General features: G+C 37.7%; 1 protein-coding gene across 1 annotated transcript in view; it reads right to left on the bottom strand.

The window, feature by feature from the left end:
• The window catches only part of ANKRD42 (ankyrin repeat domain 42), a gene marked incomplete at its 5' end in the record, with an annotated part of 83,708 nt that overhangs the window by 17,869 nt on the left and 51,503 nt on the right, over positions 1–14,336 (bottom strand). The window contains 2 exons of the mRNA XM_032295679.1: positions 6,862–7,037; positions 11,362–11,467. Of these exons, the coding sequence (XP_032151570.1) occupies positions 6,862–7,037; positions 11,362–11,467 (282 nt within the window). The remainder of the gene's footprint in view (positions 1–6,861; positions 7,038–11,361; positions 11,468–14,336) is intronic.

A 14,336-nucleotide genomic window follows, 5' to 3' on the forward strand; every position in this document is an offset into this window, starting at 1 on the left:
TACCTGGGGTGATTTTCTCCTCCAAGGGTCATTTGGCAGCCCCTGAAGAAATTTCTGCTTGTCACAGCCTGGGAGTGGGAATAGAGAGGTGCTACCGGCATCTAGTAGGTAAAGGCTCAGATGCTCCTAGACATCTCACAGTGCACAGAAAAGTCTGCCTCAACAAAAATAATTATCTGGCACAGAATATCAAGAGTATAGAAGTTGAGAAACTGCTTTACAAGACCAATTTAGCAAATCACAGCCTCTTCTTCCTAACACCCGTGATTTATCTATCAACAGATTAGAGCTACAGTTTCTAAACTGCATACACCAGAATCAAATGGGATGCTTTTTAAAAATGTATGTTCTTGAGCCCCATTCCAGACCTACCAAGTTCAAGAATATGTACTTAATAAGTTTCGGCAATTTACAAGTCCTTTTACAAGGACCTCGGGTGGGCGCGGTGGCTCATGCCTGTAACTCCAGCACTTTGGGAGGCCAAGGCGGCAGATCACTTGAGGTCAGGAGTTCAAGACCAGTCTGGCCAACATGGTGAAACCCTGTCTCTACTAAAAATATAAAAATTATTTGGGTGTGGTGGCACATGCCTGTAAATCCCAGCAACCTGGGAGATGTAGGTTGCAGTGAGCCAAGGTCATGCCACTGCACTCCAGCCTGGGTGACAGAGTGACACTCTGCCTAAAGGAAAAAAAAAAAGTTCCTCAGACAATTCTAAAGGGTAGACAGGTTTGGAAACCACCATAACCATTAGCAAGAAGGTAGAGGGGAATTAAGATTTAAAATGTCAGAAAAGACTGAAAGAGCAGTGGGTATTTAGCTTATATAATAATTTCTTTAATATTTGAAATTATATGTTTCGTAAGGCCTGTTCTACGAAGTCCTCAGAGGTAAGAATTAAGATTAATTGGGGAATTAGCTCCAGAAAGAAAGATTTCAATTCAACAAAGGAGAAAATTTCCAGAGAAAACAATAAAAATGATCGTGTAGTTATGCAGTGCCTATGATGTCAAGACACTGCACTAAGTACCTTATATATTTTAATCCTCACAGAGAAGAAATGCTTTTCAAAAGAAGACATACACAGAGCCAACAAGCATATGAAAAAAATGCTCAACATCGGTAATCATTAGAGAAATGCAAATCAAAACCACAAGGAAATGCCATCTCACATCAGTCAGAATGGCTATTAATAGAAAGTCAAAAAACAACAGATGCTGGGAGGTTGTGGAGAAAAGAGAACATTTATACACTGCTGGTGGGAGAAGAAATTTGTTCAACCATTGTGGAAAGCAGTTTGGCAACTTCTCAAAGAACTCAAAACAGAATTAGCACACGACCCAACAACCCCACTATTGGTACGTACCCAAAGGAATATATATCATACTATATTCGTACTATATACTATCTTCATACTATAAAGACACATGCACATAAATGTGCACATGGCAAAGAAATGGAATCAACCTAATGTCCATCAACAGAAGACTGGATAAAGAAAATGTGGTGCGACCAGGCAAGGTGGCTCATGCCTGTAATCCCAGCACTTTGGGAGGCCAAGGTGAGCAGATCACAAGGTCAGGAGTTCGAGACCAGCCTGACCAACATGGTGAACCCCGTCTCTACTAAAAATACAAAAGTTAGCCAAGCATGGTGGCACATGCACGTAATCCCAGCTGCTCAGGAGGCTGAGACAAGAGAATTGCTTGAACCTGGGAGGCAGAGGTTGCGGTGAGCTGAGATCATACCATTGCACTCCAACCTGGGCAACAGGGAAGGAAGGAAGGGAGGGAGGAAGGAAGGAGGGAGGGAGGGAGGGAGTTATTTATATACAACTTAGGTATATACAACTTAGGTATATACCTAAGAGAAATGAAAACCTATGTCCACACAAAAATGTACACATGAATGTTTACAGCAGCATTATCCATAATAGCCAAAATGTGGATACAACTCAAATGTCCATTAGCTAATGAATGGATATATAAAGTGTGGTACATCCATACAAGAATTATATTTGACAATAAAAAGGAATGAAATACTAATCCATGCTACAGTGTGTATGAACCTTGAAAACATTATGTTAAGTGAAAGGAAAGGCCACATATTTCATTCAAATAAAGTATCTACAATCAGCAATTCTACAGAGGCAGAAAGTAGATTAGCAGTTGCCCAGAAGAATCAAGGGGCATGTGGAAACATACTCAACATCATTAATCATTACAGTACAACTAGTTCTTTTTGCCAGAATAACAGTTGGAGAGAAGGTAGGGTGGGGTAATGGGGATGACGTTTCTTTGTAACTTGATAAAAATGACATAAAATTGGCCAGGCACGGTAGCTCATGCCTATAATCCTAGCACTTTGAAAGACCAAGGCAAGCAGATCACTTGAGGCCAGGAGTTCAAGATCAGCCTGGTCAACATGGTGAAACCCCATCTCTACTAAAAATGAAAAATTACCTGGGCTGAAGGTGTACACCTGTAATCCTAGCTACTCAGGTAGCTGAGGCACAAGAGTCACTTGAACCCGGGAGGCAGAGATTGCAGTGAGCCGAGAATACACCACTGCACTCCAGCCTGGGAGACAGAGCAAGACTGTGTCTCAAAAAAATAAATAAATAACAGACATAATATTGATTGTAGTAATGCTTAACAAATCTGTGAATATACTAATAACCACCCAATTGTATGTCTAAGTAGGTATATTTAATAATACATGAATCATATCTCAATCAATAAAGCTATTTAAAATAAAGCTGTCAGGAAATCCTTAAAGAATCATTAACTCTGAGCCTCACTGTAGGGTGATCTGGGTGGGCTGTTGGTTAGGAACCCCTGACATCAGCATCTTCAGGTTTTCCTTTGGTTATATTCATCAGGGAAGAGGCTTCCACTCTACCCCAGAGAGTCAAGTATTGTCTGACAATGTTCTGAGGACTTTTTTTTAATTAGAAAATAAATCTAGACCTAAATCAGAAAATTTCTTTAGAAAATACAATTTTGGTACAACTAGTTCTTTTTGCCAGAATAACTGACACTCTCCAGAAACCAAGAGGAAGGGAACTCACACTTCCTGAGCCTCTATGATAAGCTAGGCACTTCCCATTCTCCAGTGTACTAATTTAACCCTTACACTATCTGTTGGGGTGACATTATATTATATTCTCATTTTTACAGATAAAGAAACTGAGGCTCAGAACGTAACACAGCTAGAAAGTGGTGAAATTCTAACATCTGAATCAAACGCCTGAGTGTTCTTCACTCACTGGGGCTGCCTTTGATTTGCTTAGCCTCAGTTCAAGCATATCCTCATCTCACTTCTATCAAAGAGCTCCACTGAAACAGTTCTTCTCAACCATTAGTACAAACCATGGCTCTCTTGACCAAATACCATTAGAAGCAAAATTCAGATTGCTCATGCTATGAAAATATTCCTCTTAGGAGGCAATATGTGTGCTGGCAAGAGCTCTATATAGGGAAGCCCAAAAGCCTTGCTTCCAGTTGCTGTGTGACTTTGGACAAGTAGCTTAGCTTCTCCGAATCTCAATCTCCTTATCCATCAAATGAGGATACTATACTAAATAAGAGTTTTTTGAGATAGAAAACAGAGATATTTCCAGGTGCGGTAGCTCACACTTGTAATCCCAGCATTTTAGGAGGCCAACGCAGGTGGATCACCTGAGGTCAGCAGTTGGAGACCAGCCTGGCCAACATGGCGAAACCCTGTATCTACTAAAAATACAAAAATTAGCGAAGCATAGTCGTGGGTACCTGTAATCCCAGCTCCTTGGGAGGTGGTGGCAGGAGAATCACTTGAACCCGGGAGGCAGAGATTGTAGTGAGCCAAGATTGTGCCACTACACGCAAGCCTGGGTAAAGGAGTAAAACTGTGTCTTGGCCGGGCGCGGTGGGTCAAGCCTGTAATCCCAGCGCTTTGGGAGGCCGAGGCGGGTGGATCACGAGGTCAAGAGATCGAGACCATCCTGGTCAACATGGTGGAACCCCGTCTCTACTAAAAATACAAAAAATTAGCTGGGCATGGTCGTGCGTGCCTGTAATCCCAGCTACTCAGGAGGCTGAGGCAGGAGAATTGCCTGAACCCAGGAGGCGGAGGTTGCGGTGAGCCGAGATCGCGCCATTGCACTCCAGCCTGGGTAACAAGAGTGAAACTCTGCCTCAAAAAAAAAAAAAAAAAAAAAAAAAAAAACTGTGTCTTAAAAAAAAAACAAAAACAGATGTTACCTACCTTATATGCTTACTGTGAATAACGGAGAATACATGGAAGTGTTCTATAAACTATAAAACACTACTGAAATGTAAGCCATTTTGTTAGGATTTTGAGGAACAAAAATTCTGGTAGGAAAGTAATATGCCAGTAGCCAAGCCCAGCAAAAATTCTACAGAAATTAAAACTTGCTCCAATTACTAGACTTCAATTTAGTTTCAATATGTTCATGTAATATAATAAACATAAAACTATGATAAGCTAGCGTCCTGCTGCCTCTCGGAAGTCCATTTGCATGAAACCACATGTCTCCTTGAGAGAAAGCACTCCTACTTTTACTCACTGACTAATCTGGAATATAGGTCATAACCACTTGTTATGAACTGAATGTGTCTCCCCAGAATTCATATGTTAAGCCCTAACCTCCAGTGTGATGGTGTTTGGAGAGGGGAGGTTTTGGAAGGTAATTAGAGTTAGATGACATGAGGTAGGGCCTTAGTCCCATGGGATTAGTGTCCTTATAAGAAGAGAAACCAGAGTTTTCTCACTCCCCTATGTGAGGACATAAACCTGTCCAATTCGGAAAGACAGCCCTCACCAGAAACCAATCCTACCAGACTTTGATCTGGGACTTTCAGCCTCTACAGCTGTGAGAAAATAAATTTCTGTTGTTTAAGCCACTCAGTCTATGGTATTTTACTATGGAAGTCCAAGCATACTAAGACAATATTCAATGGAAAAAAGACTGTCATTCAGATGACAATTATGAAAAATTAAATTTGGAAGATACATGTCTCCATAATGCAATTAGTATAAAAGAAAAAAAGTTAAATCTATAAAACTATTTTAGAAAATCCCACTAACAAATATGGTAAGTTATTAATCTTGTTGTCAAGGAACTCAAAGAGCGGATAATCAACACTTTCATAGCTTTAAACAATTTAAAAATTGAACCAGTTTAGGAATAAGCAAATATGGAGAAATCATTTATCTGTTTACCAATGTAACCCTTGAACCTAGAATAGTGCCTGACACATAACAGATACTCAATAAATACATGTTGAATGATGGGAAAGAAAGAACTGACAATGTACAATTTCAGTGACTACTTTTAGAACTATCTTGAGCAGGTTCAGAATGTTTTCTGAATTCCAGAAAGCAGGACTATTTCTGATGCACTACCCTATTCTGTAGCCCAGGGCTGTGCACACAGTAAATATTCAAATATGAGTTGAAGAAAAACAAAGCAAATCAAATATGTATTGGATGAATGGAATGTTCCTCATCCATTTTGCCTATCAAAATCCTGGCCACCCTTCAAGACAAGCCAAATTCTACTTCTGAAAAGCCTTCCTGCTTCTCTATCCTGAATGAATAGTTATTTTAAACTTACTACCCTTCACCAAATTCCCCAAGCCAGAAATCTAAGTCACCGTTGATTACCTTCTTTTTCTCTAACACCTCATAGCCACATCTATCAGCAAATCCTAAAAGGCTTAAGTGAAGCAAAACAAGAAATGAGATGTTCAATATCACTGTTAGTTACAGGCCTACATCAGGAAACTCTAGGAGCCCAGGAAATCTGTGCAGATATTCTACATCTGTTCTTGTACAATTCTAATTTAGTATCCTTGGAATCAGGATATAATTGTATCAGGAATTTCATCCTTTTCCCACCTAATTCATACCCCATCTGAAATGCTATGCTCTTTTCCACCTCCCAGTATATCATTCACGGAACAGATAGAGTGATACTGTCTTTAAAAATGAATAAGATCACATCATTCTCCATCCTGAACTGCAACAATGTCTTTCTATTTAAAATAAAATCTATATGCTGAGATTTTGTAATGAAAAAAGGGAAAAAAATGAACAAATAAAATAAAAATCTAAATCTAAAATGCTTAACAGGCCCTATACGATCTGACTGGTCCCTGCTGACCCTTCAAAACTATCTTTTGCCACTTCCTTAGGGATTCCACTCTAGCCACACTGACCATTCCCAATACTACATAATGGCCTTTACATGCACTGTTCCCTCTGCTGGCATGTTCTTCCAAGATCTTCATAGGACTCATTCTCATCACCCGGGTCTCTCCTCAAACATCACGACCACAGAGAGGCCTAATAATTGTCTTATCTATAGCACCACTCTATTTTCTTTATATGTCTATTTTCTTATCCATTACTTATCACCTTCCCTCCTGACTACCACCACTCGAATGAAGTTCCTTTGTATTGTTCACCATTACTTTAATAACTACAACAGTGGCTGGCACATAGTAGACAATAAATATTTGTTGCTATTATTGTCTGTAGTGATCATCTGCCAACTAACCATGGCAATCCTTGAGATGTTTCTTTCCCAGTTCCCTTGAGCTACTGAAGAAAATACTTAAATATTTTCTTATATAACTTTCCATCCCCTGAGGGACAGAGGCAATGTCTTACACTTTTTATATATTCAACAACCCTAGTACAAAAACTTATATTAGTTGTGGTTCCTCCAAAAATATTATCAAGTTATTTTACTTTGTAGGCAGTATTTGTCTTCATAATAATTTCCAAGTTTGTGGCAAAAAATTGCTATGGTACTTCTGAAAGGATAAATCACAACAGAGGCAGCATACTTACTTCTGGCATCTGTTTTATCTGAGTCACTCAGACATAAATCATCCTTGGCATCAGTGCTTCCCTCAACACCATGTCTTATAAAAAACTTCACATCATTTTCATCAATTTCATTCTCTTCATCGATATCATATTTCTGTAGCCCCTCTAATAGCTTCACTGCTGCCAAATGGGCAAACCTGTAGAAGAGAATCAATAAACTAATCAGATTCATAATCTTCTTCAAATTGGAACTGCAGCTTGCATTTAACTTAAGGAATTACACTCTGTACACTCTACTACCAATGCGCTCACCAGCCAAGGAGCCAAAATCTGAAGGTCAGTGACAATCTGACATATATTCAACTACGTGAGAAACACATTTACTTGGGACTAAGGACAAGTATTCGTATTAAACACTGATTCTATAATTTTTTATTGGCAAAAACACACTGGGAATGGAGATCCAATATTAAAATAATATGTGTTATGCTCTTAAGCACACTCAACTGAATAGAGGACCCAGAATCACCCTCCCTGATTACTTACAGTTATTGCCTTTTCTTGGCCTAATTTAGATTATAAAATTTATTTTAATTCCAGTTTTAGGGCTAACTAGTAATACAGCTCTAGACCCTTCTATCTCCATCCTTCCTCAAGCCAAACCATTTGATATGGCTTTGAAATTTAATTTTTAAAAATAACCTTTCCATTCATGTTTTCTAATTCTCCTTAATCTTTCCCACATTTCTGTGAAGATTCCAGTAATGTACTCTTGGTTTTGGAGTTGTTGTTGTGATTGTATATAATCTGCATATTTTCCACAATTTTGCCAACTGGAATTTTTAATATATTTTCTTAGGACTTGAAGAATTACTCACTAAACACAAAAACCTTAAAACCTATTTTCTCATACTTACATAACCAAACACATACATTACCTCCTACCAGGTACTGCAAATCATTAAAGACATAGTAATAAACATATGCCGGCCGGGCGCGGTGGCTCACACCTGTAATCCCAGCACTTTGGGAGGCAGAGGCGGGTGGATCACGAGGTCAAGAGATCGAGACCATCCTGGTCAACATGGTGAAACCCCGTCTCTACTAAAAATACAAAAAATTAGCTGGGCATGGTGGCGCGTGCCTGTAATCCCAGCTACTCAGGAGGCTGAGGCAGGAGAATTGCCTGAACCCAGGAGGCAGAGGTTGCGGTGAGCCGAGATCGCGCCATTGCACTCCAGCCTGGGTAACAAGAGCAAAACTCCGTCTCAAAAAATAAATAAATAAATAAATAAAAATAAACATATGCAGGAAGTTGTAAGGTTTATAGAATTCATTATCTCTACTACTAGGTTGTAATTTAACAGCTGTCATTTACTGATTGCTTACATTATGCTAGATTCAAGCTTATCTCTAAAATAACACTGCACCCACATCAAGCATTTTGTTGCATGAGAAAAAAATGTGGACCAGAAATTATGGAAAACTTCATACATACCCACAGTACTCAATCACCTATATGATACTGATGCAAAAATACATAAATAGATCAATGGACAAAATAGTTCAGAATTAAGCCCACACATGCATCAACAACTGATTTTTACAAAGACACAAAGGCAGTGGAGAAAGGATAGTCATTTAAACAAATAGTCTAGAACTAGATACCCATATGCAAAAAAAGAACTTGGACTCATACTTCATATCATATACAAAAACTAACTCAAAATGACCACAGACCTGAATATAAAAGCTAATACTATATAACTTCTAAAAGAAAACATAAAAGAAATTTTTCATGACTTTGTGTTAATCAGACTTCTTTAGATATGACACCAAAATAGTAATCCATAAAAGGATAAATAAATAAGAAATTTTGCTCTTCAAAGACATTAACAGAATGAAAAAACAAGATACAACTGATAAAAAGGAAAAATCTTTGCAAAGTATATATCTAAGAAAGAACTAGTATCCAGAATATACAAAGAACCTTTAAAACTCAATATCAAGAAAACAATTCAATAAAGTGGACAAAAGATCTGAATAATCACTTCATCAAAGAATATATAAAGATGGCAAGTATGTATATTTAAAAGATGCTCAAATTCATTTTTCATTAGAAAAATGCAAATTAAAACCACAATGAGATACCACTACATACCTATTTCATTACTAGAATTTTAAAAAGACCCTGACAATACCAAATGATGGTAAGAATGTGGAACAACAGAAATTGACATCCATTGCTTGTAGAAATGCAAACTTCTTTTTTTTTTTTTTTTTTTTTTTTTGAGAGTCTAGCTCTGTCACACAGGTTGTAGTGCAGTGGTACAATCTCAGCTCACTACAGCAACCTCTGCCTACCAGATTCAAGCAATTTTTTTTCTCCTGCCTCAGCCTCCCGAGTAGTAGCTGGGACTACAGTGGGACTACAGGTGCACACCACCATGCCCAGGTAATTTTAGTAGAGATGAGTTTTCACCACATTGGCCAGGCTGGTTTCGAAGTTCTCATCTCAAGTGATCCACCTGCCTTGGCCTCCCAAAGTGCTGGGATTGTAGGTGTGAGCCACTGCGGCCAGCCCCTCGAAATGCAAATCTGTATGGCCACTTTGGAAAGCACTCTGGCAGTTTCTCATAAAGTTAAACATACACTTAGCATATAATCCAGAACTCCTACTCATAGATTCACCCAAAGAACTGAAAACATGTTAACACATAAACCTGTTTATGAATGTTCATAGCAGCTTTATTCATAATCATCAAAAAATGATACAATCAAGATGTACTTCAAATCTGTGAGTGGATAATTGAATTACGGAATACTATGGAATGCTACTCATCGTTAGAAGGAAATGAACTGCTAATACACATAGATGAATCTCAAAATAATTATGTTGAGTGCAAGAAGCCAGACATAAATATATATTGTATGATTCCATTTATATAAAACTCTAGAAAATGCAAACTAATCTACAGTGAGAGGAAGCAGATTAGCGTTTTGTTTGCTTGGCCACACTGGGGAGCAGTCAAAGGGAGAGAGATTATAAAGTGGCAGGAGACTGAGGGTGATGAAGATGTTCACTATCTTAACTGTGAAAATTGTTTCACAGGATATGCATATATTAAAACTCAGTTGTACTGTACAAACATATGCATTTTATAGTATGTCAATTATACCCTAATAAAGCCATTTTAAAACAATAAAATAGACCTGAGTTTACAATGATCCCAGGTACATGGAACAACAAAACCACATTCCAAGGCATCAAAGAAATTCCATAAATAAATTTTTGGGGAACATGAGCTCACAAACACAAGCTGCATGGCAACTTAGCAAATGATTGGACCACAGCATATCATCAAGCCTCATCTGCCATTGTTAGCCCACACTCCCTACTTTAGATTTCAGCCTTCTAATCCCCATGCAGTTCCTCAAACATACAAGGTGTTGCCTTACAACTCCTTCTTAACATATACACTTATGCTTACAAGTGTCAACATAAATATTCCTTCCACAAAAAAAATTTGACCTCTATCTAAATTCTGTCCCCATGCAGTTTCCTCCATAACTTTTACCATTCTCTGTATTAAAGTTCTCTCTTACAACTTTCAAACAGAAAGACTTACTATGTTCTCAGTGTACCTTACACATACCACGTAATATGGTATAATAATTAGAATTAGGCCAGGTGTGGTGGTTCACACCTATAATCCAAGCACTTTGGAGGCCAAGGCGGGTGGATCACCTGAGGTTGGGAGTTCAAGACCAGCCTGACCAACATAGTGAAATCCCATCTTTAAAAAAGAAAAAAAAAAATTTGAAAAAAAAAAAAAAAAATTAGAATTAATAAGAATTTTATTTGCATATTTGTCTCTCCACAATACTATAAGCTCCTTGAGGGCAGTGACTGTGTTTTCTCCCCTTTGTATTTCTACCACTAATCACACAACTTGGAACATGGTAAGTATATGGAAAGGTGACTGACAGAACAACCACATAAACAAACAGAGGGACTACTTATTTCTTGAGAACCTAACTCAAATGAGTTGGCTATGTTTAATAATACATGCTATATTTAATTCAGATGTAAATACCAAAATATGTTTCAAAACCCATGTGATTTATTTTTCCATTATTAATGTTGACTATTTCTTTTTTCACACAGCATTCAATAGGCAATGCATGCATTACTATTCAGAGCACTGCAGAACATTTAGCATTCCTAGACCTAACCTCCAGTTAGTGAAGGTATCCAGTCATTGCGACAACCCTCCCCCACATTTCCAAATATCCCTCCCACTAGGAAAGGGGACAATACTACCTCCCAGTTGAGAATTACTGCTTTAGAAAGAAAAACTGATATAATGACAGCTGTAACTTCAGCTTGAAAATTGTCATTGCATCTGTATTTACTGAGTCCTCTAAGATTTCATTAAATCTTCAGAGATTTTTGGGTGCAAGAAAGTATATGCAAAACTTTAAAAACAAAAGAAAAGAGTAAAGAAGACAGATTTATACCTCTTTGCCACATCACTGGGTCTCTCCCCTGCTTTGTTGGTAATATTACTGTCTGCTCCCATTTTAATCAACCACTGCAAACACTCGATGTGGCCTTGTCCAGCAGCTGTTCAAAAGAGGAAAAAAAAGTTAGTTATTAGTAACAATTTTCTAAAAATTTGGACAGTACCATTATAGAGTACTTACTGGAGTGTTGATCCTTACAGTAACTGGAAAAAGTATGATGGGAAAATGTTATTTTCTCTATTTCATTTACTGATTCATTAGACAAACATTTAATCAACTGTGCTCAGGCCCCATACAGATAATTTTACATATGGATATAAAAGTTGAAGTTCAAAAAGGTTATTTATATATTTATTTAACATCATACAGATGGTAAGTAGTTTAAAACTAGAATCCAGGCTTTTCTAATACTATCCAGTGATTATCTCCTGCTATAAATAGCTCCTAACCTATCTTGTATTTCACAAGAATGTGAGCACATTCTAACTGTATGAACCTACATAGACTTCAAAAAGTCTTGCTTCAGCATTTATCTATATGATAGATGTATGATATACATGCATTCTTCTGATTCTTACAACTCAAAACTTATAGGCCTCTAAAGCCACACCTGATTAACCTAAACTGTTTACCACCTTTGTCTAAATCTTTTTCTCAAAATACATGCTCTCTTTATTAATTGTCACCTTCACAACTCTGCTTATGTGTCTTCCCACCTAAAGCTGATCACTCAACAATGTGCTTATTGAACCTGTAACTATTCTTCATTCATCTTGAAACTCAAGGAAGCTGAAGAAAACAAACTGAATAGACTTAAAAGAAAGACCCGAGTTTAAGCCTATTAAACACTAAGATGTGAGGACAGTGCTGTAATCTTCATATCCCCAGAACACAGCAAGTGGCTGCAACATACAGACCTTTAATAAAAGTCTAAAGAGTTAATGAGTGAATGAATATATTTAAAAAATGAAATCTTAGTTCTGCTCTTAACAGCTATATAACTGCAGTCAAGCCACCTGACTTCTGTAAACATCAATTTCTTCATCTTTTACACAGATGATTAAAAGCAGAGCACACTGCTGCTTTACAAAATTGCAATAAGGATTAAATGTGATCAGAGCTTTTCATTCTGTTAAGTGGCATATAAACATCAGGTATTATTGCGAAATCCCCATGAACAGTTCAGTTCCTCAAGAATTTGATCCTTAGCAACTTCTTCCACCCCTCAATTCCTATTCCCAAATTCCTACCACAGGTATTTTAATAACCTATTTTTTTTTAGCCATTAATTACATCCTGCCTTAAAAGAAAGCTCTGGTTCTTTTATGGTGTAATTATGTAACTCTTTAAACAGCAAGGTACAGATCTCATTCTGACTCATGATATAAGCACATGGTTGGTGCTGAATGTGTATACATGACCTTGCAAAATAAATCAAAAAGTAGGAACTTTTGGTATTTATTTGGTGCCTTAAAAAGTGAACCCACCTCCATTACTGGCAATGTAGAGGACATAGAGCAATTCAAGTGACTAAACCATCCAATCACTACAGTCCTATAGCCAAGCTGGCTAAAGTCTGTAAGAACCCTTGGTCTGTTGTCCTCTGCCTCAGAGCCATCTGCCAAATTACAAGTTGGCTTCTGCAGAGTCTGGGCTTCTCTCTTTCCCAGAGTCTGAGGCTTCTCTCTCTCCTACAGCCTATCCAGAATCCACTAACACAGAACCTACTTTCTCATACCTCTATTAATAACTCGACTTTAGACAAAAATGGCAACATATTTTATCTTTTCTGCCATTAAGAGTCACAAAATCATATTTATGAGCATGCATAATGCTGAATTTTACAAGACAGAATGAATTTAGCCCAACATTTCATTTTATTACATGGAAATGTTTAAAAACAGGAGGGAGGGAGGTTAAGTAATAGATCTACAATGTAGTGCAATAAGAGGATTTACCCAAGATTTTTACTGAATATTGATTAGGATATGTTGACTAATTTGACCAATGTTTTACAAGAAACAAGGTAAAATTATACAGCAGTTAGAAATTTTTAAGAAATGACTTGAAATAATTATGATTTAATTCCAAGTTTGAAAAGGGGAAGTCAGCCAGGCACAGTAGCTCATGCCTGTAATCCCAGCACTTTGAGAGGCCGAAGCCGGTAGATTACAAAGTGAGGAGTACAAGACCAGCCTTGCCAATATGGTGAAACCCCGTCTCTACTAAAATACAAAAATTAGCTGGGCATGGTAGCACATGCCTGTAGACCCAGCTACTTGGGAGGCTGAGGCAGGAGAATCACTTGAACCTGGGAAGCAGAGGTCGCAGTGAGCTGAGATCACGCCACTGCAATCTTGTCTGGATGACAGGGCAAGACTTCGTCTCACAAAAAAAAAAAGGAGGAAGTCATACTAGATCTAAGCAATTATTAAATAACTAAGAAGAATGCCTCAATAATAAATGCTGCACCTTATCTACTGAATGAAATTAAAACTAAAGGAAAAAGCAATCTGACAAAATGTGAGAAACATTTTGTGAATTGAATTATAAACAGATGTTAACTTTTATATGACCAATTTGAGTACAGTACAAACATACAGCTGGTGCCCAAGAAAAGGCTAATGTCTTAATGTACTTCTGAATGTAGATCAATGAAGAAATTAAGAAGGAAGTTGAAAAATTTCTTGAAACACATGATAATGGAAACACAACATACAAAAACCCATAAGATACAGCAAAAGCCGTATTAAGAGGCAATATTATAGCTATAAGTGCCTACATTAAAAAGCAGGAGGCCAGGCAAGGTGGCTCACACCTGTAATCCTAGCACTTTGGGAGGCCGAGGTGGGTGGATCACCTGAGGTCTGGAATTCAATACCAGCCTGGCCAACATGGTAAAACCCCATCTTTTAAAAAAACAAAAAACAGGAAAAACTTGAAATAAAAAATCTAATGAGGCCAGGCAC

This window comes from Sapajus apella, unplaced genomic scaffold (genome assembly GCF_009761245.1).
Source record: "Sapajus apella isolate SASKATOON/1434 unplaced genomic scaffold, GSC_monkey_1.0 scaffold34, whole genome shotgun sequence".
In the NCBI taxonomy this organism is placed as follows: domain Eukaryota; kingdom Metazoa; phylum Chordata; class Mammalia; order Primates; family Cebidae; genus Sapajus; species Sapajus apella.